The sequence below is a fragment of the Chiloscyllium plagiosum genome, unplaced genomic scaffold, assembly GCF_037043375.1.
Source record: "Chiloscyllium plagiosum isolate Xiang-an unplaced genomic scaffold, Cpla_swu_hap1 HiC_scaffold_10, whole genome shotgun sequence".
Taxonomy (NCBI): Eukaryota; Metazoa; Chordata; class Chondrichthyes; order Orectolobiformes; family Hemiscylliidae; genus Chiloscyllium; species Chiloscyllium plagiosum.
The window spans coordinates 18,609,947-18,633,448 of NW_028270148.1; the positions used below are offsets into that span (position 1 = coordinate 18,609,947).

The 23,502-nt window shown below is 46.8% G+C and overlaps 1 protein-coding gene across 2 annotated transcripts in view; it reads right to left on the minus strand.

Annotated features, from left to right (window-relative positions):
* Nucleotides 1–23,502, minus strand: part of smyd3 (SET and MYND domain containing 3) — an 815,623-nt gene that overhangs the window by 135,945 nt on the left and 656,176 nt on the right. For both annotated transcript variants that reach the window (XM_043695426.2, XM_087991171.1), the window contains exon 6: nt 11,646–11,713. In XM_043695426.2, the coding sequence (XP_043551361.1) occupies nt 11,646–11,713 (68 nt within the window). The remainder of the gene's footprint in view (nt 1–11,645; nt 11,714–23,502) is intronic.

Genomic DNA, 23,502 nt, shown 5'->3' on the forward strand with positions numbered 1-23,502 from the left:
TAAGGACGTGTATGTGCCAGCCTGGGCTGTGGTTATTTGTACCTGGCATTTTCCAGTGTCAGACTGCTGCAGCAAACCCCATACTGGGGAAGCCCGATAAGCTTAATGTGTGCAGTGTGTGGCCTGAGGTTCGAGGTTGTCACAGTGCTGGTACACAAATACCTTCACAATACATTTCCCCACTGGTGTGACTATACTGTAGGTATGGTGTGGTCAGGCCAACAACAGCTTCGCTAAAACCTTCGCTGACAATTACCCTCCGAACAAGGATCGGCTGATTAGATTTTACTATCTGATTTTAGAGAAATAAAAAGGAAGTGGTCTATTGTAAGGTTCCTTTCATAGTCTCAGCAAGCCCCAAAGTCCATTCAGGCTAACAAAGTACTTTTGAAATGGAGTTACTGTCGCAGGAAATGCAGCAGCCAACCGGTGCACAGCAAGCTCCCATTAACAGCAAGATTAGAATTAGAGTTAGGTTAAACTCCAATGTGATAATGTCCAGACCATCTGCCCTTTCCTAACGTCGATTTAAGATAAATATTGGCTGGGATACTGGAAAGGACTCCCCGACTCTTTGGAACAGCATCGTGGTGTTCTCTTAACACGTCTCCAAGAAACCAAGGCCGGGGTCTGGGTTTAATGTCTTATCCGAGAGAGGCCTTCAGTCATCATGTTTAGTATCTCTTATTCCTCACCGAGTGCACCACTGGCTGTGAAGTGCTCTGGGATGTTGCAGTTCTAGTTATTTCAATGGTGATTTATTTATATGATCATGAGCAGAACTTTCATCGCACAGATTTCATTGGGAGCAGCTGGATAGCGTGCCTGAAACCTGACAGAGGTCTGTGATAATTCACGGTGCTGCATACAATGGAGGGGGGGACATTTGCTTCAAGGATGGTACTGACCAATCATTGGAGCTGGCAGTACTCACCCACTCTTCGAGTTAACTGCCTGAGTAGGACAGGATGTGCATGTAGTTGGAAAGGCAAGGACTAACTAGGGGTAGTCAACATGGCTTTGTGCGTGGGAAATCATGTCTCACAAACTTGATTGAGTTTTTTGAAGAAGTAACAAAGAGGATTGATGAGGGCAGAGCAGTAGATGTGATCTATATGGACTTCAGTAAGGCGTTCGACAAGGTTCCCCATGGGAGACTGATTAGCAAGATTAGATCTCACGGAATACAGGGAGAACTAGCCATTTGGATACAGAACTGGCTCAAAGGTAGAAGACAGAGGGTGGTGGTGGAGGGTTGTTTTTCAGACTGGAGGCCTGTGACCAGTGGAGTGCCACAAGGATCGGTGCTGGGTCCTCGACTTTTTGTCATTTACATAAATAATTTGGATGCGAGCATAAGAGGTACAGTTAGTAAGTTTGCAGATGACACCAAAATTGGAGGTGTAGTGGACAGCGAAGAGGGTTACCTCAGATTACAACAGGATGTTGACCAGATGGGCCAATGGGCCGAGAAGTGGCAGATGGAGTTTAATTCTTCATGCGAGGTGCTGCATTTTGGGAAAGCAAATCTTAGCAGGACTTATACACTTAATGGTAAGGTCCTAAGGAGTATTGCTGAACAAAGAGACCTTGGAGTGCAGGTTCATAGCTCCTTGAAAGTGGAGTCGCAGGTAGATAGGATAGTGAAGAAGGCGTTAGGTATGCTTTCTTTTATTGATCAGAGTATTGAGTACAGGTGTTGGGAGTTCATGTTGCGGCTGTACAGGACATTGGTTAGGCCACTGTTAGAATATTGCATGCAATTCTGGTCTCCTTCCTATCGGAAAGATGTTGTGAAACTTGAAAGGGTTCAGAAAAGATTTAGAAGGATGTTGCCAGGGTTGGAGGATCTGAGCTATAGAGAGAGGTTGAACAGGCTGGGGCTGTTTGCGCTGGAGCATTGGAGGCTGAGGGGTGACCTTATAGAGGTTTACAAGATTATGAGGGACATGGATAGGATAAATAGACAAAGTCTTTTCCCTGGGGTGGGGGTGGGGGGTGGGGAGTCCAGAACTAGAGGGCACAGGTTTAGGGTGAGCGGGTAAAGATATAAAAGGGACCTAAGGGACAACTTTTTCATGCAGACGTTGGTACAAGTATGGAATGAGCTGCCAGAGGATGTGGTGGAGGCTGGTACAATTGCAACATTTAAAAGGCATCTGGATGTGTATATGAATAGGAAGGGTTAGGAGGGATATGAGCCAAGTGCTGGCAGGTGGGACTAGATTGGGTTGGGATATCTGGTCGGCATGGGCGGGTTGGACCGAAGGGTTTGTTTCCTTGCTGTGCGTCTCTGTGACTCTATGACTCTAACTGAAGCTGGACAAAGTGATAAGAGTCGGTTAAACTCCACTGTGTAACTAATACACCGACCTCGAGTCAATCCTGTGGGTGGTTGACCTTTGGAGCGAGGATGACAGCATCTGGGGCCTTTGAACATGGGGACTCAGAGATGCTACAGATCCAACAATGAACAGGCAGCTCCCCCACTCTGACTGCCTGCCACGTGGCTGATAGTTAACCTGTATGACCGCTTTATGACACATGGGTCTGCTTGACAACCTTCTATCCAGGTTCCTGGCCTTACAGATCTAGTGTGTTCCTTAGAGAACAGCAGGGTTCATTTCTCAGCTTGCAACTGTAAAACTCTGGTTATGTGCATTCATTGGTTGGTTTGAAGATCTAATAATCACAGAACATTTGCTATATCTTATAGATTGCTCTTACAACATGGTAGCTGTAACCGGAACAAGACAGCTGTAACCATAACATGGGGGCTGCAACGAGAACATGGTGCCTATAACTGGAATATGGGGACTGTAACCAGACCATGGCGATTGTAAATAGAAAATGGGGCTGTAACCAGAACATAGCACCCATATCTGGAACATAGGGGTTGTAACTAGAACGTGGGGCTGTAACCAGAACATGGTGACTATAACTGGAACATGGGGCTGTAACTGGAACATGGGTACTGTAACCAGAACATGGCGACTATAACTGGAACATGGAGTTGTAACCAGAACATAGACCTGTACCTGGAACTTAGGGGTTGTAACCAGAATGTGGCAGCTGTAACCAGAACATAGCACCTATAACTGGAACTTGGGCACTGTAACCAGAACATGGGTCTGTAACCACAACATGGCGGCTGTAACCGGAACATGGCAGCTGTAACCAGAACATGGAGGCTGTAACCAGAACATGGAGGCTGTAACTGGAACATGGAGGCTTTATTAAGAACATGGGGGCTGTATTAAGAACATGGCGGCTGTATTAAGAACATGGCGGCTGTAACTGGAACATGAAGGCTGCAACTGGAACATGGTGGCTGTGACTGGAACATGAGGGCTGTAACCGGCACATGGCGGCTGTAACTGGAACATGGCGGTTTTATTAAGAACATGGCAGCTGTAACTGAAACATGGGGGCTGTATTAAGAACATGGCGGCTGTGACTGGAACATGAGGGCTGTAACCTGAACATGGTGGCTGTAACTGGAACATGGTGGCTTTATTAAGAACATGGGGGCTGTATTAAGAACATGGCGGCTGTGACTGGAACATGAGGGGTGTAACCGGAACATGGTGGCTGTAACTGGAACATGGCTGCTGTAACTGGAACATGGTGGCTTTATTAAGAACATGGCGGCTGTAACTGGAACATGGAGGCTTTATTAAGAACATGACGGCTGTAACTGGAACATGGGGGCTGTATTAAGAACATGGCGGCTGTGACTGGTACATGGCGGCTTTATTAAGAACATGGCAGCTGTAACTGGAACATGGCGGCTGTAACTGGAACATGGCGGCTTTAATAAGAACATGGCGGCTGTAACTGGAACATGGAGGCTTTATTAAAAACATGGTGGCTGTAACTGGAACATGGGGGCTGTATTAAGAACATGGAGGCTGTAACTGGAACATGGGGGCTATAACCAGAACATGGTGGCTGTAACCACAACAAGGCGGCTGTAACTAGAACATAGGGGCTGTAACTGGAACATGGCAGCTGAATAGGCAATTTTCCAGACTATCTACCAGAGGAAGGAGGAACGTTTCCTGGCAGTCAGTGTTTTAGGTTTGGAAGGCACTGCCTCAGACGGGGTGGAGGCAGGTTCAATTGAAACCTTCAAGAAAGACTTGGATTATTACCTGAAAGGCAAGATTGGAGAGAAGGTGCGGGACTGGGACTAAGCGAATGGCTATCACAAGGAGCCAGTATAGTCACGAGGAGCTGAATGGTCTCCGCCTGTGATGTCACAGTTCTGTGATTCTTCAAACTGGGCTCTGTGCATATGTGAAGTTGGTCAGTTTGTGAGTTTCTCTCCATTAGAGCAACATCTTGCAGAGTGTGAATCATCCCATCCTCAGTGATGGACTAGGGGGCCTGAGTTCCACCATTGAATAGGCCTCTAGGCAGATATCTAATGGGGATAAGCACCACATGCAGCAGCAGCAGCTCAGGCAGCAATCCAGACGCTCTGCTGTCCCCAACTCACCCCGTGGGCCGGACACAGTGCGATTCATTTCCTCAAAATCTCACCCCGAGCTGCACCAAAGAAGAGAGAAAATGGAGGCTGACCTGTCGGGGTCAGGGGAAGACCATGTCAGGACGCGGTATCAACTTACAGAGCACATCCCCAGGCCTCAGGGGCAAGAACAGAGGTCTGAGAACTTACAGGCCTTCCCTTTTGAACTGTGGGATCCCGAGGTGGCTTGGGAAATGCGGGACAATGCAAAAACAAGAGACGACATCTGGAATTGGCAGATGCTTGTACAAATACAATTAAAGGGCATCTGGAGGGCTGCATGAATGGAAAGGATTTAGAGGGATATGGACCAAAAATTGGCAAATGAGACGAGGTCAGATTGGGATATTTGTTAGCACGAATGTGTTTGCTTCTGCGCTGCATACTCTATGAATGTGACTCTATAACATTATGAACTAACAGAGAAACAAAATCCAAGTTGTGGACTAATCTCTTTGGGCTCAATACTCCAGTCTGATGTATTGAACAGACGGACTATTTGCGAGTGAGCATCCAGTCCTCGGTGGGAACATTCAGCCCCATTCACCACGCACTACCCACTTGCTGCCAGATCAGGAGTGGCCAAATTTCCTGACCTCCCCCCCACCCGCCTCACCCCACAGGACCCCCAATATCCAGTCAAAAGGTGAAGCAAGCCAGCGACCATTTCTTAACCCTGCCACGAAACCATCTTTTGGGTCCAATACATTCATGCTCCTTGCAACAGTACCTCTTGTTGCCAATATTCTTTTCTCAGTTTGCAAGCTCTCGAGAAACCTGCTGCCCTCAGCCAGTTTCAGCACTGATTGATTGGCACTGGGTGAGGGCTCCCAGCCACAGCTCTGTCCAGGTGGTCCAATCTGTTTGCCCACAGTTGCACTTGGCACGTATTACTCAGCTAGGTCATGTTACACCTCACAGAGACAGTCTCTCACCTTCCCTGGACTCCTGCCCAACCTGCTTTCTTAACCCATTTAACCAGAAGAAAACGAGGACTGCAGATGCTGGAGATCAGAGTTGAGAGTGTGGTGCTGGAAAAGCGCAGCTGGTCAGGCAGCATCCGAGGAGCTGGAGAATTTTTTTTTCAAAAAATATACTTTATTCATAAAATAATTTGATGGTCTGTACAGTCGGTCATGCCATACATACGTAAACATTTACATAAAGAGATCAGAATTTATCATTTTTATATACAGGTCTGTAGGTTTATCAATCATATGTCCATATATTTAGCTGAGGCGTCAGCAGAGCCCAAATGACTGCGTGGGCCCCATGTTCTTCTTAGGCAGGCAGATGTTGCATGGTTGTCTTTCCCCACCGCGCCTTGGCGGCAGCTGGCCCAAGCTTCAGCGCGTTCCTCAACACATAGTCCTGGACCTTGGAATGTGCCAGTCTGCAACACTCAGTCGGGGTCAACTCCTTCAGCTGGAAGATCAACAGGTTTCGGACCACCCAGAGAGCGTCCTTCACCGAGTTGATGATCCTCCAGGCACAGTTGATGTTTGTCTCGGTGTGCGTCCCGGGGAACAGGCCGTAGAGCACGGAGTCCCATGTCACGGCGCTGCTTGGGACAGACCTCGACAAACACCACTGCATTCCTCTCCAGACTTCTTCTGCATAGGCACATTCCAGAAGGAGGTGTGTGACAGTCTCGTCCCCCCCGCAGCCGCTTCGAGGGCAGCGTGCGGTGCGGCTGAGAGTCCGGGCGTGCATAAAGGATCTCACAGGCAGAGCCTTTCTCACCACCAGCCAAGCCATGTCTTGGTGCTTGTTGGAAAGTTCTGGCGATGAGGCATTCTGCCAAATGGCTTTGACAGTCTGCTCAGGGAACCGCTCGATAGGATCCGCCCTCTCCTTTTCCCGAAGGGTCTCAAGGACACTACGTGCTGACCACTTCCTAATGGACTTGTGGTCAAAGGTGTTTTTCTTCACAAACTTCTCCACGAAGAACAGGTGATACAGAATGGTCCAACTACTCGGAGCGTTCCGCGGCAGCGAGGCCAGGCCCATCCTTCGCAACACCGGGGACAGGTAGAACCTCAGTACGTAGTGACACTTGGTGTTTGCGTACCGGGGATCCACGCACAGCTTGATGCAGCCACACACAAAGGTGGCCATCAGGGTGAGGGTGGCATTGGGTGTATTTTTTCCCCCGTTGCCCAGATCTTTGTATAGCGAGTCCCTTCGGACCCGGTCCATCTTTGACCTCCATATAAATTGGAAGATGGCTCAGGTGACTGCAGCAGCACAGGTTCTGGGAATAGGCCAGACCTGTGCCACGTATAACAGCAATGACAGTGCCTCACACCTGATAACCAGGTTTTTTCCCACGATGGAGAGCGACCGTAGTTTCCATCTGCCCAGTTTCTGCCTCACTTTGCTGATACGCTCCTCCCAAGACTTGGCAAGCACACCCCAACCCCAAACCAAATGGAGAATTTTTTTTTTATTTCAAAAATATACTTTATTCATATATATTTAATCTATACAATTGGACATGTCATCATTCTGTAAACATTCCATTTCTTTGCCTGTCGAATCAGGGTAATCATTCCTATTCACAGGTTGGTGCGATTACATTGAGCTGAGGCATCAGCAGAGCCCAAATGACTGCGTGGGCCTCCTGTTCTTCTTTGGCAGGCAGACGTTACACGGTGGTCTTTCCCCACCGCGCCTTGGCGGCAGCTGCCCCAAGCTTCAGCGCGTCCCTCAACACGTAGTCCTGGACCTTGGAATGTGCCAGTCTGCAACACTCAGTCGGGGTCAACTCCTTCAGCCGGAAGATCAACAGGTTTCGGACCACCCAGAGAGCGTCCTTCACCGAGTTGATGATCCTCCAGGCACAGTTGATGTTCGTCTCGGTGTGCGTCCCAGGGAACAGACCGTAGAGCACGGAGTCCCGTGTCACGGCGCTGCTCGGGACGAACCTCGACAAACACCACTGCATTCCTCTCCAGACTTCCTCTGCATAGGCACATTCCAGAAGGAGGTGTGTGACAGTCTCGTCCCCCCCGCAGCTGCTTCGAGGGCAACGTGCAGTGCGGCAGAGAGTCCGGGCGTGCATAAAGGATCTCACAGGCAGAGCCCTTCTCACCACCAGCCAAGCCATGTCTTGGTGCTTGTTGGAAAGTTCTGGCGATGAGGCATTCTGCCAAATGGATTTGACAGTCTGCTCAGGGAACCGCTCGACAGGATCTGCCCTCTCCTTTTCCCGAAGGGTCTCAAGGACACTACGTGCTGACCACTTCCTGATGGACTTGTGGTCAAAGGTGTTTTTCTTCATAAATTTCTCCATGAAGGACAGGTGGTACGGAACGGTCCAACTACTTGGAGCATTCCGCGGCAGCGAGGCCAGGCCCATCCTTCGCATACCGAGGACAGGTAGAACCTCAGTACGTAGTGACACTTGGTGTTTGCGTACCGGGGATCCACGCACAGCTTGATGCAGCCACACACAAAGGGGGCCATCAGGGTGAGGGTTGCATTGGGTGTGTTTTTTCCCCCATTGCACCGGTCCCAAACCAAATGGAGAATTGACGTTTCAGGCATGAGCCCTTTGTCAATTCTCCTACTCCTTGGATGCTGCCTGATCTGCTGTGCTTTTCCAGTACCACACTCTCGACTCCACTTAACCAGCTCAGTCTACTGCAGAAACAAAACAGACTCCTCTCCCTCTCTCTCCCACTCTCGCAGAAATAAAGCTTCCTGGACAATTTGCTGGGCGTATTTGCTACACAGATATAAAGCCATAGAGTCATACAGCATGGAAATGGACCCTTTGGTCCAACCAATCCAAGCTGCCCAAGTACTATACAAGTTCCACTTGCTGATGCTTGGCCCATATCCCTCTAAACTTTGGATGTACCTATCCAAATATATTTTAAATGTTGCAACTGTACCTGCATCTACCACTTCCTCTGGCAGTTCATTCCACATACGTACTTATTCTGTATGAAACAGTTGCCCCTCAGGTCACTTTTAAGTCTTATTCCTCTCACCTTAATATTATGCCCTCTAGTTTTGAACTCCCCCACCCTGGATAAAAGACCTTGGCTATTCACCATATTTACGCGACTCGTGATTTTATAAGATTACCCCTCAACCTCCTATGCACCAGTGAAAACATTCCCGTGCCTATCGAACCTCTGCTTATAACTCAAACTGTTCAATCCTGGGAACATCCTTGTAAATCTTTTCTGCACCCTCTCCAATTTAATAATATCCTTCCCATTGCATGGTAACCAGAGCTGTACACACTATTCCAAATGTTCTATTCTCACACTTATAAAAGATCCCACTTTGCCCTCATTAGCATTTCTTCCTGTTTCTTGAGGTGTGTTGCGATTTGTTTTCCTTGACTGTGCAGACGCAGCTATTAAGTCCCAACCACAGGACGAGCAGACATAGTGAAGTAAAGGTCTCCTTAACACCAGAGGACCATGGGGATCGCTCATTAGAGAGAGCTAACCAGTGGAGAGTTTAACCTGAGAGTCACCACGCCTCACACAAACAGTGAGGTTGAGAAGCCAGGAATTGAACCCTTCGAACACAGATTAGAAATAAAGGGTCTCCCTTTTAAATGGAAAGCAGATTTTTTTCTCTCTCTCGGATGATCAAGAGTCTCTGGAACTCTATTTCTCAGAATAGTGGAGGTGGAGTCATCTGGACTGATTGGGTGTCACAGAATATACCAGGATGGATAGGAAAGTGGAGTTAAGGGCTTTTGCCCGAAACGTCGATTTTGCCTGTCCTCGGATGCTGCCTGAACTGCTGTGCTCTTCCAGCACCACTGATCCAGAAAGTGGAGTTAAGGCCACAGTCACATCATCCATGGTCTAATGGACAGGTGCAGTAGATTCTGGGCGGCACGGTGGCACAGTGGTTAGCACTGCTGTTTCACAGCGCCAGAGACCCGGGTTCAATTCCCGCCTCAGGCGACTGACTGTGTAGAGTTTGCACATTCTCCCCGTGTCTGTGTGGGTTTCCTCCGGGTGCTCCGGTTTCCTCCCACAGTCCAAAAATGTGCAGGTTAGGTGGATTGGCCACGCTAAATTGCCCGTAGTGTTAGGTGCAGGGGTAAATGTAGGGGAATGGGTCTGGGTGGGTGCGCTTCGGCGGGTCGGTGTGGACTTGTTGGGTGTTTCCACACTGTAAGTAATCTAATCTAATTCAAGGGGCCAAATAGCTTCTGTGTTTGTGACTTCCAGACACTGTTTGTCGTGGGTTTCTGACAAACAGTGTTTAAGGCTATTTGCATCTCAGACTTGTAAACCTCACACCCACCCACCTTCAAGCTTCGCCCTGAGAGACAGAACCTGCTCTTTGTGGTGTCAGACACATATGGTAGAACCTCTGTTTAGGTCATGGCCCTGACATGAGGCTGATTTCTGAGGAGCACGTGTGGTGGGGCACCATCTTCCAGGAGAAGGTCAATTTTAGAAGCTGCCTCTCGAAGCATCACCCAGGCAGCCTGAGGATTGGGGAGGGGGTGGGGTTGGGGTGCTTGGACGCTGTAGGTTTGGGGGGGGTGTTTGCGGTGGGGTGTGCGCTGGGGGTAGGGGGAGAGGGGGCATGGGGAAGAGGGAGCAAGTAGGTGGAAAGGAAAATGGGGGATGGGAAGAGGGAGGTGGGAAAGTGGGGGAGCAGGTGGGAGGGTTAGAGGAGGGGAAGGGGGTTGGTAGGATGAATGAGGTGGGGAGAAGGTGGGTGTTGGCAAGAGGGAGGTGGGAGAGTGGGAGAGTAGGTGGCGAGAAGGAGGTAGTGGAAGAGGGAGGTGGGGAAGAGGGTTGTGGGGAAGGGTGGAGGGGGAGATAGGGGAAGATGGAGGTGGGGACAAGAGGGAGATGGGGAGGGGGCAGGTACAAGAAGAAAAGGGAAGGGGTGGTGGGAGGGAGCACCAATCAGAGCAGCCAAATTGCAGAGACATGCAGCAGGCCCACAGTGAGTGCTGTTGAGGTGAATGGAGGGAAGGAGGGCACATCACAAAATGGAGGCATTGTAAAGGTAAGGTACAGTCCCAGTGGACAGTGCGGCTGCTCCCTCATCAGTGAGAGAGATGATGGTGGTGCTTTAACCTGAGAATCACCATGCCTCAGCTGAGGGGAGAGATAGAGAAGGTGCGACCTCCATTGTGAGGTCAGACTGTGCTCCTGAAGGGCCCCTGCAAGTGGGCCTAGTGGAGCAGATTCTGAGGAAACGTCAGAACCAGGTCAATGTCGAGGGAGGTGGGGTAAAGATCCTGTGGGAAAGGGACTGGAGATTGCAGGCATTGTAAGGTAGGGTCTGTAAGGATATCCCAATACACCGGGGGGGGAAGCACTGTGAGACGGAGATGCAGACTGGGGAAATCTTTAACCAGCAACTACTTGTGGGCCTTGGCATTAAAGCTTTAAAAAAAAGTCATGAAGCAAAGGCTGGATACAAACAGATGTTGGCGGGATGTTAGTGGTTGTGCTTTCCCCAGGGATCTATGCTCTTCTTTTGTTTTCCATTTATAGAAATCATTTGAACCTGAGACACTAAAGTTTGCAAATGGAGCTCTAAATGGTAAAACATAAGGAGAAATGCCAGAAATCCTGAAAGAATGCACTTAAATTAGTTTTTGCTTGCTTAAAAACACTTTCTTGACAACACACTTTCTAGAGACTGCACTTACAATGTTGAGTCAACCTTGACTGTCAGCTGCTATGAGCAGTGAGAGGGGATAGGTTTAAATCTGACCAGAATTTTGACAAAGTTTCCTAAATTTCAAAATCTAATTCGCACGGGATGCCCAATTCAGGACAATAAGACTGACTGAATAGCTCTATTACAGGTATGATGGGCTGAACGATCTTCTACAGCCATTGATTGAATCAATGACCCAGGGCAGGGTGACCGATCTGCAGCAGAAGCATGTCAACCTAACAACCACCTGCATTTATGTAGCATCCCGGGGAGGGGTGTGGAAAGCAGGGGAAAGTGTGTGCACGCTCTGGATAAACAGCACATTGGAATTTGTGAAGCCACCAGTCAGAGGGAACGATTGTGATTATTTTCAGAGAAGCAAGACAACACTGAAACCAAGCATCCAAAGCCTGTACAACATGAGCTGCTCAGACTTCAGTTAAAGTACCTGGGATAGAGGCCAACACCGATCTCTTGCATCTCCCCATCGCTGATGGTGAAACAGTTGCACGTCACCTGTGGGAACAAGAAGGAAAGCCTCTTATTACCAGAAACTTCCGTGAAGAATGCCAGATACTTGGTCAGACAACAGGCGTTCATGTGGAGATCCTGTACTTGTTAACTGTGCAGAATCCCCCAACACAGGGGCTTAATTCACACGTATTTATCCACTGTTAACATGAATCTATTACGCACAGCCAGGCCTGTGAATTGAGGCAGCTTCGCTGACTGTCTCCCTATAAGGATTTGTTGTGCAAATTGGGTGACCAGGGTGAATGAAATAGAGCCCTATTTTAACATTCCACTGCTCTCGCTCCCTCCACGATTAACTTTGGAAAATGAATATAGTGCTTGAGTAATGAACATTCTGCACTTTATAATTACAGATTTATTTTACATGAAAAAGAAGAATGTGACGATACTGATTGTACTCCGCAGTGGTCTACATTTTTGAGTAGAATATTGCCAAGGAGAGATGGTGTGGATGACTTTAGGTGCAATTTTCACAAATCAAGAATCATTACGATAAAGTGGGCTGGATTAAAATTACGTTGTTTGATGTTGTTTACCTGTTGGTAGTTTTGGAACAGTCATGCAGATTTGTGAACACTGTCACATAGACAGAATGAGAGACACAGTGTAAAATTTTGGGATTCACCATGACATAAATGTAGATGTGTGACAGTGTATTTGGAGCGTGACCTTTCAATCCCACTCTGCCGCATCCTGTTCTTTTCCTTGTGTGACATCATGACTAGTTAGAGTGTTAGAGATGTACGTCACGGGAACAGACCACCTTGTCCATGCCAACCAGATATCCTCAATCAATCTGGTCCCACCTGCCAGCACTTGGCCCATATCCCTCCAAACCCTTACTATTCATATAGCCATCCAGGTGCCTCTTAAATGTCGTAATTTTGCCAGTCTTCACCATTTCCTCTGGCAGCTCATTCCATACACGCACCACCCTCTGCACAAAACAGTTGCCCCTCAGGTGCCTTTTAAGTCTTTCCCCCCTCACCTTAAACCTATGCCCTCTATCTTTGGACTCCCCTACACTTGGAAAAAGACCTTGGCTGTTCACTCTATCCATGTCTCTCATGATTTTATAAGCCGCTATAAAATCACCCCTCAGCCTCCAACGCTCCAGGGAAAATAGCCCCAGTCTATTCAGCCTATCCCTGTAGCTCAAACCCTCCAACCCTTGCAACATTCTTGTAAATCTTTCTTGAACCCTTTCAAGTTTAACAACACCTTTCCTATTGACTAGAATTGAACACAGTATTCAAAAAGTGGCCTAACCAATGTCCTGTACAGCCGCAACATGACCTCCCAACTCCTTTACTCAATACTCTGACCAATGAAGGTATGCGTAACAACTGCCTTCTTCACTATCCTGTCGCCTTGCAACCCCACTTTCAAAGAATGCACCCCATTAATTCAGTTCTTCACACACTGAAATATTGCCAATCTAGCTGCTGTCTGATTTGCCTTGTGGTTGTGCTAGTCCTGGGGTGACAAAAATGGCTGCATGTGGGTGAGTGGGGTGTAATGAATTGGAGTACTCAGTGTGTGGGCAGTGTACTGAAGGAGACAGTGGTGCACATTACTGGAGCAGTGATTCAAAGTCCAGCGGCCTTGCTCAGAGTGTTTAAGCCGTCAACAAAGGCAATCATCTTGCTGCCAGAACCGAAGAAAACTGACTCGGGCAAACCAGAGATATATTCAACAGGGAAAGTCGACGGGACCTTGTGGTGACTATATCGATGAATCAGCAAAACAAAATAATTCAGACATAGAAGGGACATACACAGTAGGAGGCCATTCAGCCCATTGTGCACACACTGGTACTTTTAAAAGTATGTCCATTTTTCTCACTCATTCTGTTCTTCACAATCGACTTGCAATTTTTATCCCTGAAGTGTTCAAGTACTCAGCTGGAAACATGCTGTGGTGTTGCTTCTACTACCCACTCAGGCAGTGCCTTTCAGATCCCAGCCTTGTTTTTGTCTCTCCTCAAAGTACAATGCGTTGTTTATTCACAGAGATATCAGTCACTCTCTTCTCCATCTCATACATTCACTCCCTCCACCCACAGCACTGTGCCTGTACCTACACCAAGTGGACTGCACTGACTCGGGAAGGTGGCTCACCATCACCTTCTCAACAACAATTTGGGAATGGACAATGTCCTAGCCCACGACATCCACATCCCAGGAATGATGTGAATGCATTGGAGGCAGTTGATACCTGGAATGAGCAGGGTGTCTGGTGAAGAGAGGACAAATTGGTGAACTTCCTGATCCATAACTCACCATACCCCCACCCCCTCCTTAAGATGCACCTTCAAACATGTCAGCCAGGGATGGCTGGGAGGATGTAAAACTCAGTCCAGTGTCTCTGAACAAATGTTTGGGGCCTAAGCATTGTAAAAAGAATTATACCTTTACTATGGTGCAGTTATTAAGCATGTACAGAAGGAGATGTCACCTTTTCATCAAATCACATGGGTCTGTCAGGCTCCAGGTATGAAGTCCTCTCTGTATTTAGTTCTGTTCAATAAAGCCTCTTACTGTTCACTCATAAGAGTGTCGATCTCATCTTACAACAAGCATATTCCTTGAGCTTAATCCTTTCATGTAAATGAATTACTCAGATAAAGGGGTTTTACAATTAATTCAGCTCAGAGTAAGCTAACCCACGATCTAATTAACTGGTGCTAATGCTGGCTTATCAAATTCTTCGTACAATTATTGCACTTTTTTTAAAAAATTACCGTTTTGTTTCAAGAACGGAAAATCTAAAACAAAGTCCAATAGTTTATTCCACGAGGTGATCCGTGATCCGAATTAAACAGGACCTCTCCCTGCCATATTCCAAAGGGCTCTCTGTTAACTGGCTGCAGGACCACCCACAGGCGCACAATCTCTGTGGTCTCATCCAGTGGTTGGGAGAGGATAAACGTAATAACAGTGCACGAACCACTTTAGCAGCACAAGGAACAAAGTGCAGTGTAACTTTATTGGAAGAGATACTTAATTGTAATCATATATCGGGATACAAAACCAGCTGTTATAATAACAACATTCATCACAAGCCTCAATCCAACTCATCTGTGTTTTAACACATCTCCCTGACACAAACCATTGTTTAACATGACTAAATAAGGTATGTTTCTTCAGAATCATTAATGAGCCTTTCTCCACTGTGTGACAAAGGGTCTCGCTTCAATGCAATTGATGTTTCCCCGAGTATGATAAGGGAGGGAGGTGGGGGTTTGTGGGGAAGGCTACATTTCACCCAGGCTTTACTTCGAGGTTGTGTTGCTCATTAGGGATATAAAGCAATACAAGCAGCTGCTGCCATTTTGCCAAGAGGCTTAGTCCATTGTGTCACGTGTAAAACCGAGTCGAAACAGGAAGCAGATCTACTGATATGTGATAACATGCTTGAAGCTCTATAACAGGCCACTGGGCCTAAGGCAGAGGCCTAAGGACTCCTTTTATCAGCCTCCCTTAACCGTACCCATAGGCCGGACTGTAACCCCCTCCAGGCTGGGCTCCAGCCCAGCAGAGTCGCACAGCAATCAACATCATAGTAAGAGGCACTTTAATTGACCAAGAAAACAGGATGCACTGGGAATTCATGTCATTTGATATCTTCCTTTGCACTCACTGTCAATATTGTAGAAATTTAGTAAACTTTGTTGCAAAACCACCGTCAAAGCTCAGCACAGGCAGTTATAGAGCCACGGAGTCATAGAGATACACAGCCCAGAGAGAGACCCTTCAGTCCAACTTGTCCAGGCAGACCAGATATTCTAAATTAATGTAGTCCCATTTGCCAACATCACATGATAGAAAGCGCATTAGGGTAATAGAACAGAGCGAGGAATACAATGTTACAGCTGTAGAGGTCAACATTAAATTTCAGAAGTCTATTAACATGGAAGAAGCTGTTCTGGAATCTGTTTAAGTGTTTGTATCTGCTGCCCAAAGGAAAAGGTTGGAAGAGATGATAATCAGTCAGGAGGGGTCTTTGATCATGTTGGCTACCTTTCTGAGGCAGTGGGGAGTATAGATGGAGTCAGTGGATGGGAGGTTGGCTTGTGTGGTGGACTAGGCTGTGTTTACAACTCTCTGTAGTTGATAGTCAAGGAATGTGTGCTCATAATGCAGCCAACTAGGCTCAGTATCAGCTTGTAAATCTTTCCAACACATACTAATGGCAGGTGGTAAGATTGGGAGAGAATGCTGGTCAGCCACATGAGGGAAAAAAAGTTGGAGCCCCTACCAGTACTCTGTATTGATCCAGAATACATCACACTTGTGTAACTGCATGTTGTTTCAGCAGGTTAGACTGCCTGGGGGCCTGATAGCTAGTGTGGATCAAATTGGTACTGTCGATATGGGGTTTGAACACTCTTCCAGCAGGGGAAGATTCAGGACTTGTCACTTTGGTCAGTTGTTGAGCACTGTGGGCTCAAAATGCCTTTGGCCAGAGAAATAAAAGAAAAAAACAATACAAGAGAAAGGTCTTCAGCCAGAGAGGTGCGAAAATGCAGAATAGTTGGAAGAAATAGCATACCATAGTCATAGAGTCATAGAGATGTACAGCATGGTAACAGACCCTTCAGTCCAACCCATCCAAGCCGACCAGATATCCCAACCCAATCTAGTCCCACCTGCCAGCGCCTGGCCCATATCCCTCCAAACCCTTCCTATTCATATACCCAAAAAATGCCTCTTAAATGTTGCAATTGTACCAGCCTCCACCACATCCTCTGGCAGCTCATTCCATACACATACCACACTCTGCGTGAAAACGTTGCCCCATAGGTCTCTTTTATATCTTTCCCCTCTCACCCTAAACCTAAGCCCTCTAGTTCTGGACTCCCCGAGCCCAGGGAAAAGACTTTGTCTATTTATCCTATCCATTCCCCTCATAATTTTGTAAACCTCTATAAGGTCACCCCTCAGCCTCCGACGCTCCAGGGAAAACAGCCCCAGCTTGTTCAGCCTCTCCCTGTAGCTCAGATCCTCCAACCCTGGCAACATCCTTGTAAATCTTTTCTGAACCCTTTCAAGTTTCACAACATCTTTCCGATAGGATGGAGACCAGAATTGCATGCAATATTCCAACAGTGGCCTAACCAATGTCCTGTAGAGCCGCAACATGACCTCCCAACTCCTGTACTCAATACTCTGACCAATAAAGGAAAGCATACCAAACGCCTTCTTCACTATCCTATCGACCTGTGACTCCACTTTCAAGGAGCTATGAACATGCACTCCAAGGTCTCTTTGTTCAGCAACACTCCCTGGGACCTTACCATTAAGTGTATAAGTCCTGCTAAGATCTGCTTTCCCAAAATGCAGTACCTCGCATTTATCTGAATTAAACTCCATCTGCCACTTCTCAGCCCATTGGCCCATCTGGTCAAGATCCTGTTGTAATCTGAGGTAAACCTCTTCGCTGTCTACTATACATCCAATTTTGGTGTCATCTGCAAACCTACTAACTGTACCTCTTATGCTCGCATCCAAATCATTTATGTAAATGACAAAAAGTAGAGGGCACAGCATCGATCCTTGTGGCACTCCACTGGTCACAGGCTTCCAGTCTGAAAAACAACCCTCCACCACCACCCTCTGTCTTCTACCTTTGAGCCAGTTCTGTATCCAAATGGCTAGTTCTCCCTGTATTCCATGAGATCTAACCTTGCTAATCAGTGTCCCATGGGGAACCTTGTCGAATACCTTACTGAATCCATATAGATCACATCTACTGCTCTGCCCTCATCAATCTTCTTTGTTACTTCATCAAAAAACTCAATCAAGTCCGTGAGACATGATTTCCCACGCACAAAGCCATGTTGACTATCCCGAATCAGTCCTTGCCTTTCCAAATACATGTACATCCTGTCCCTCAGGATTCCCCCAACAACTTGCCCATCACCGAGGTCAGGCTCACCGGTCTATAGTTCCCTGACTCGTCTTTACCACCCTTCTTAAACAGTGGCACCATATTTGCCAACCTCCAGTCTTCCGGCACCTCATCTGTGTCTATCAATGATACAAATATCTCAGCAAGAGGTCCAGCAATCACTTCTCTAGCTTCCCACAGAGTTCTCGGGTACACCTGATCAAGTCCTGGAGATTTATCCACCTTTAACCGTTTCAAAACATCCAGCACTTCCTCCTCTGTAATTTTGCAAGATGTCACCATCTATTTCCCTACAGTCTACATCTTCCATATTCTTTTCCACAGTAAATACTGATGCAAAACATTCATTTAGTATCTCCCCCCATTTTCTGTGCTCCACACAAAGGCCGCCTTGCTGATCTTTGAGGGGGCCTAATCTCTCCCTAGTTACCCTTTTGTCCTTAATATATTTGTAAAAACCCTTTAGATTCTCCTTAATTCTATTTGCAAAGCTATCTCATGTCCCCTTTTTGCCCTCCTGATTTCCCTCTTAAGTATACTCCTACTTCCTTTATACTCTTCTAAGGATTCACTCGATCTATCCTGTCTGTACCTGACATATATTTCCTTCTTTTTCTTAACCAAACCCTCAATTTCTTTAGTCATCCAGCATTCCCTATACCTACCAGCCTTCCCTTTTACCCTGACAGGAATATAGTTAATGGAATAGAAGGGGATATACTGACTGGATTCAGTGAACTGGGATGGGAAGAGGTTGATGTGAAACTTATACACTAGCATGGGTGAGTTGGACTGAATGGCCTGTTTCTGTGTTGTATGTCTCATGAATTCTGCAATCCTGTAAGTAGATCTGATATTGCAAGTTGTGCTCACTCAAATTGGCCAGGCATTGGGCAAGTTGTGCTCACTCAAATTGACTTGCAAATGATGAGTGGTTAAAACCATCTCAGAGTGTGAGTTGGTGAAATCCTGCATACCAAGGCCACTTACAGTTCCAGGTCTCCAGTGTCTAAAGGTGTGGAAGAGGAAAATGTTGGTCAGTAAACATTCTAGAAGAAAGAGTAAAGAAAACATGCTTTTTTTAGCAGTAGGGCTGAGGCTGATGCCCATTAACAGAGTGCAGCTTGCCTCCTTATTTCCTGCCAATGTTGGCTCCCTCATGTCAGGTCATCCGAATGAGACTGAACCAGAAATTTATCAGGGGCTGGGAGCTGTGGTGAGGGAGAGCCCCAACTGATGACCCAGGCTTGTGGAATTGAGATTCCACCTTGTGAGGTGCATGGTTCTTTCACGTTTGACATCTGAACCATCATCACGGCTTGATCATGTGATACATCACGTGACTCCTTTGTCTCCCCTCCTTCCCTGGAAATACAATAAACTTATGCAGCATCTGAAACTACTCAAATGTGTAACACTCCTGTGGGTTCTGTATAAGTGGAATGTCAGTACTCAACTTTTTAATTCTTTCCCAAGATATGGGCAAGACCGGCTGGGCCAGCAGTTTTTTTGGCCATCACTAATTGACCAGGAGAAGGTAGTGGCGAGCTACTGCAGTACTTGACCAAGGTCTTTTGCCCAGGGTGGGGGAGGGTTCAAATCTAGGGGGCATATTTTTAAGGTGAGAGAATAAAGATTTAACAAAGACATGGGGCAATTGTATTTACACAGACAGTGATTCATGTGTGGAACAAACTGTCAGAAGACGTGGTGGATGCTGGTACAGTTATAACATTGTAAAGATATTTGGATAAGTACCATAGCAGGAGAGGTTTGGAGATACAGGCCAAGCGCAAGCAGATGGGACTAGTTTAGTTTGGGAAGATAGTCGGTGTGGACTGGTTGGACCAAAGGGTCTGGTTCCGTGCTGTATGACTCTGTAAGGTATCGACACATACCTCACGTAAATCTCCACAAAATGCTTTGAGACCCTTTTCTGTTTCTGCTGGGTTTCAGCAAACGGAAACCAGTCTCAATTTTCTTGATGGACAGGACACTTGTTGCAAAGAGAGAGCACAGCCAAATTTCTCAGATATGCAACCATTTAATACGATATGTGGATATAAACCCAAGCCAGAATAACGCCTTCGGGCAGCTAGCTCTCACACTTCCTCTGAGCTCCTTTCTTTAAGGGGCGGGGGGGGGGAGGGTAGGACATATGGCCAGCAGAGAATACTCTCTATGCAAAGATAACGACAGGAAACAGAAAGAAAAATGAAGCCTTACGAGCTGTTACAAACACATTATTAATGAGAACAAGAGTTTTATGGTCTCTGTGAGGCCACTTGAGGATGTTTTGTTTACAGTCAACTCTCCAGAGTAACCTGATTGTAGTCATAAAACCCTTCTCTAGTCAATATTCAGTAGTAGATTAAACACAAAATAAGAATACAAAGCAGCTGTCCCCACACAGCACACCAAATCAAATGGAAAGTTCACAAACCATTGACGCTGGAAATGAAACAACTGAGACTTCCAGGTGGGGAAATGCAAATAGAGGCTGCCATTTGTCAGATTGTAGACCATTGTTCCCTCACAAAAACATCAGAAACCAGGGCAAGAGTGATCACAGCTACCCCTTGAGCTTGTTCCTCCATCCAACAGAGGGCGATGCTGGCCCGGATGCTAACGTTACTGGACTAGAAATCTAAAGCTTGGGTTCATGCTCTGGGAACCCAGGTGGACACCACTACAGGTAGAATTAAACAAAGCATCCAATTAATTAAATCTAAAACTAGTCATGGCGACTGAAACTGTCATCAATTGTTACGAAAAGTAATCTGGTTCACTGATGCCATTTAAGGAAGGAAATCCTAACCTGGTCTGGCCTACCTGTGACTCTGGACCCACAGCAAAGTGGCTGACTCATTATTGCCGTCTGAAATGTCTGAGCAAGTCACACAGTTTACAGATATTACAGACAAGTCATAACTGCTTGTTTTGCCAGCAACACCAACACACTAATAGTGAATTTACACGAGCAGTGACCTTAATGTGGATCAAGTTGGGAAGGTAGGCAGACGGGTGGGGGGGAAATTACTAGAGTGAACCTTCTGGGCTGACACATTTCAATAAGAATAATTTCAACAGGAGCTTATATAACATTTCTAAGTCTTCACTCTTCAGCTTTACATCTTGCATTCATCAGGACAAATGCAGGAATGCCAAATTTTAAGCAATCACACACCCTGATTAGCTGAGCTGAGTTGAGGTAAAAACAATGACTGCAGATGCTGGAAACCAAAGTCTAGATTAGAGTGGTGCTGGAAAAGCACAGCAGTTCAGGCAGCATCCAAGGAGCTTTGAAATCGACGTTTCGGGCAAAAGCCCCTCATCAGGAATAAAGGCAGTGAGCCTGTAGCGTGGAGAGATAAGCTAGAGGAGGGTGGGGGTGGGGAGAAAGTAGCAGAGAGTACAGTGGGTGAGTGGGGGAGGGGATGAAGGTGATAAGTCAGGGAGGAGAGGGTGGAGTGGGTAGGTGGAAAAGGAGATAGGCAGGTAGGACAAGTCCGGACAAGTCATGGGGACAGTGCTGAGCTGGAAGTTTGGAACTAGGGTGAGGTGGGGGAAGGGGAAATTAGGAAACTGTTGAAGTCCACATTGACGCCCTGGGGTTGAAGTATTCCGAGGCGGAAGATGAGGCATTCTTCCTCCAGGCGTCTGGTGGTGAGGGAGCAGCAGTGAAGGAGCCCAGGACTTCCTGGTGCGGGTGTCCAATCAACCACACTGCCCCGTGGCCCAACATTTCAACTCCCCCTCCCACTCTGCCGAGGACATGGAGGTCCTGGGCCTCCTTCACCGCCGCTCCCTCACCACCAGACGCCTGGAGGAAGAACGCCTCATCTTCCACCTTGGAACACTTCAACCACAGGGCATCAATGTGGACTTCAACAGCTTCCTAATTTCCCCTTCCCCCACCTCACCCTAGTTCCAAACTTCCAGCTCAGCACTGTCCCCATGACTTGTCCGGACTTGTCCTACCTGCCTATCTCCTTTTCCACCTATCCATTCCACCCTCTCCTCCCTGACCTATCACCTTCATCCCCTCCCCCACTCATCCATTGTACTCTATGCTACTTTCTCCCCACCCCCACCCTCCTCTAGCTTATCTCTCCACACTACAGGCTCACTGCCTTTATTCCTGATGAAGGGCTTTTGCCCGAAACGTCGATTTCGAAGCTCCTTGGATGCTGCCTGAACTGCTGTGCTTTTCCAGCACCCCTCTAATCTGAGCTGAGCTGAGCAATTTTTCCACTCTTGAAAGTCTGAAGATTTACCATATGCAAATAAAATATGAGATCAGTGTTTGCAGAAACATGACAGGATAGATTGGGGAAAGTCCACTCCGAGATTAGATTACACACAATCCATTTCGTCATCAGCTCCATAAATCCATTCCAGTACATTCTAAGGACAGGTTCTCCCATTTATTCCTGTTTCTTAAAGTGAGTCTGGCATAGCACTACAGAATGTTCTCACTGTCGTGACTGACTTTCAGAAAAAATAATCTCTCCCAAGTTCTGCACCAGTGTTGACAAGTGACTCGCATTTATATAGCACCTTTCAGAAATTCAGGAAGCCCCCATCAACTACAACTAATTAAGCATTTTTGAAGTGTGGTGACAAATGTAGGCGAGGCGGCCCCCATTTTCTCACAGCAAATTCTCAGAAACAGCAATATGACAATGGCCAATGGTTTTTGTGATGTTGACTGAAGGATAAATATTGGTCAGGTTTCAGGGAGAAGTCCTGTCTTTCACTTTGCAATGGAGGTTTGACACGCATTTGAGGAGATTGGTTTAATATCCTACCTGAAGAAAGATGGCACCATTGACAGCGCAGAACTCCCTCAGTATTACACTGTGGTATCAGCTTAATTTTTCCATCAAATCCCTGCCTCTGGGGCTGAAACTTCCCAGTTCAGGGCTATGGAGGGATCTTCCTGCACCAGTGACTGCTGAATGATGTCATCAACATCTAAAACAGAAGAACATTCAAATGCAAATCCCTAGCTCAGGAGTTGAGCATCAGGCCCTGGACTACCCTTCTGACTAATCCATATGTCCAGGCCCTGGACTACCCTTCTGACTAATCCATATGTCCAAGTCTAATTCTAGTAGGAGGCCAAAATGAGATCTGTTAATTTGGTGCAGGGACTAAGTCCTGAAGTGTAGATTTCAGTACGACACTGTGCAGTGCGACTGGATGCAAAGGCTGAAACTATCAGTCCTAATTATTTGTGTTAAAACTACACAGCTTTCCCCTTTTCATCATATTTCACAATTTACAACAGCTACACAACCTTTTTAACAGGTTCAACTCGTTGTTGTGAATCAGCATCTAATGCAGGGTAATTGACATTTGACTGGAATATGTTAATACATTAATTACAAATGCTACCAGAGGGTCAGAATCAGTGTGATTCTCTGTTGCAAAAACAAAATACTGCTGATATTGGAAATCAGAAATAAGAACAGAAAATTCTAGAAGTACCAGCAGGTCAGGCAACATCTATAGCGAGAGTTAATGTGTCAGGTCAATAACTTGTTGTCAGAACTGGGAAATGATACAGATATAATGGATGTAATTGCATAATTGAGAAAGTGAATCCCCCACTATTACCACCCTTAGGGTTATTATTGAACAGAAACTGAACTGCAGCTTAGAGGCGAGGAATGCTGCAGTGAGTAACTCACCTCTTGATTCCTCAAAGCCTGCCCACCATCTACAAGGCACAAGTTAGGAGTGTGATGGAAGACTCCCCGCTTGCCTGGATGAGTGCGGCTCCAACAACACTCAAGAAGCTTGACACCGTTCCAGGACAAAGCAACCACATCCACAAACATTCAGTCACTGCA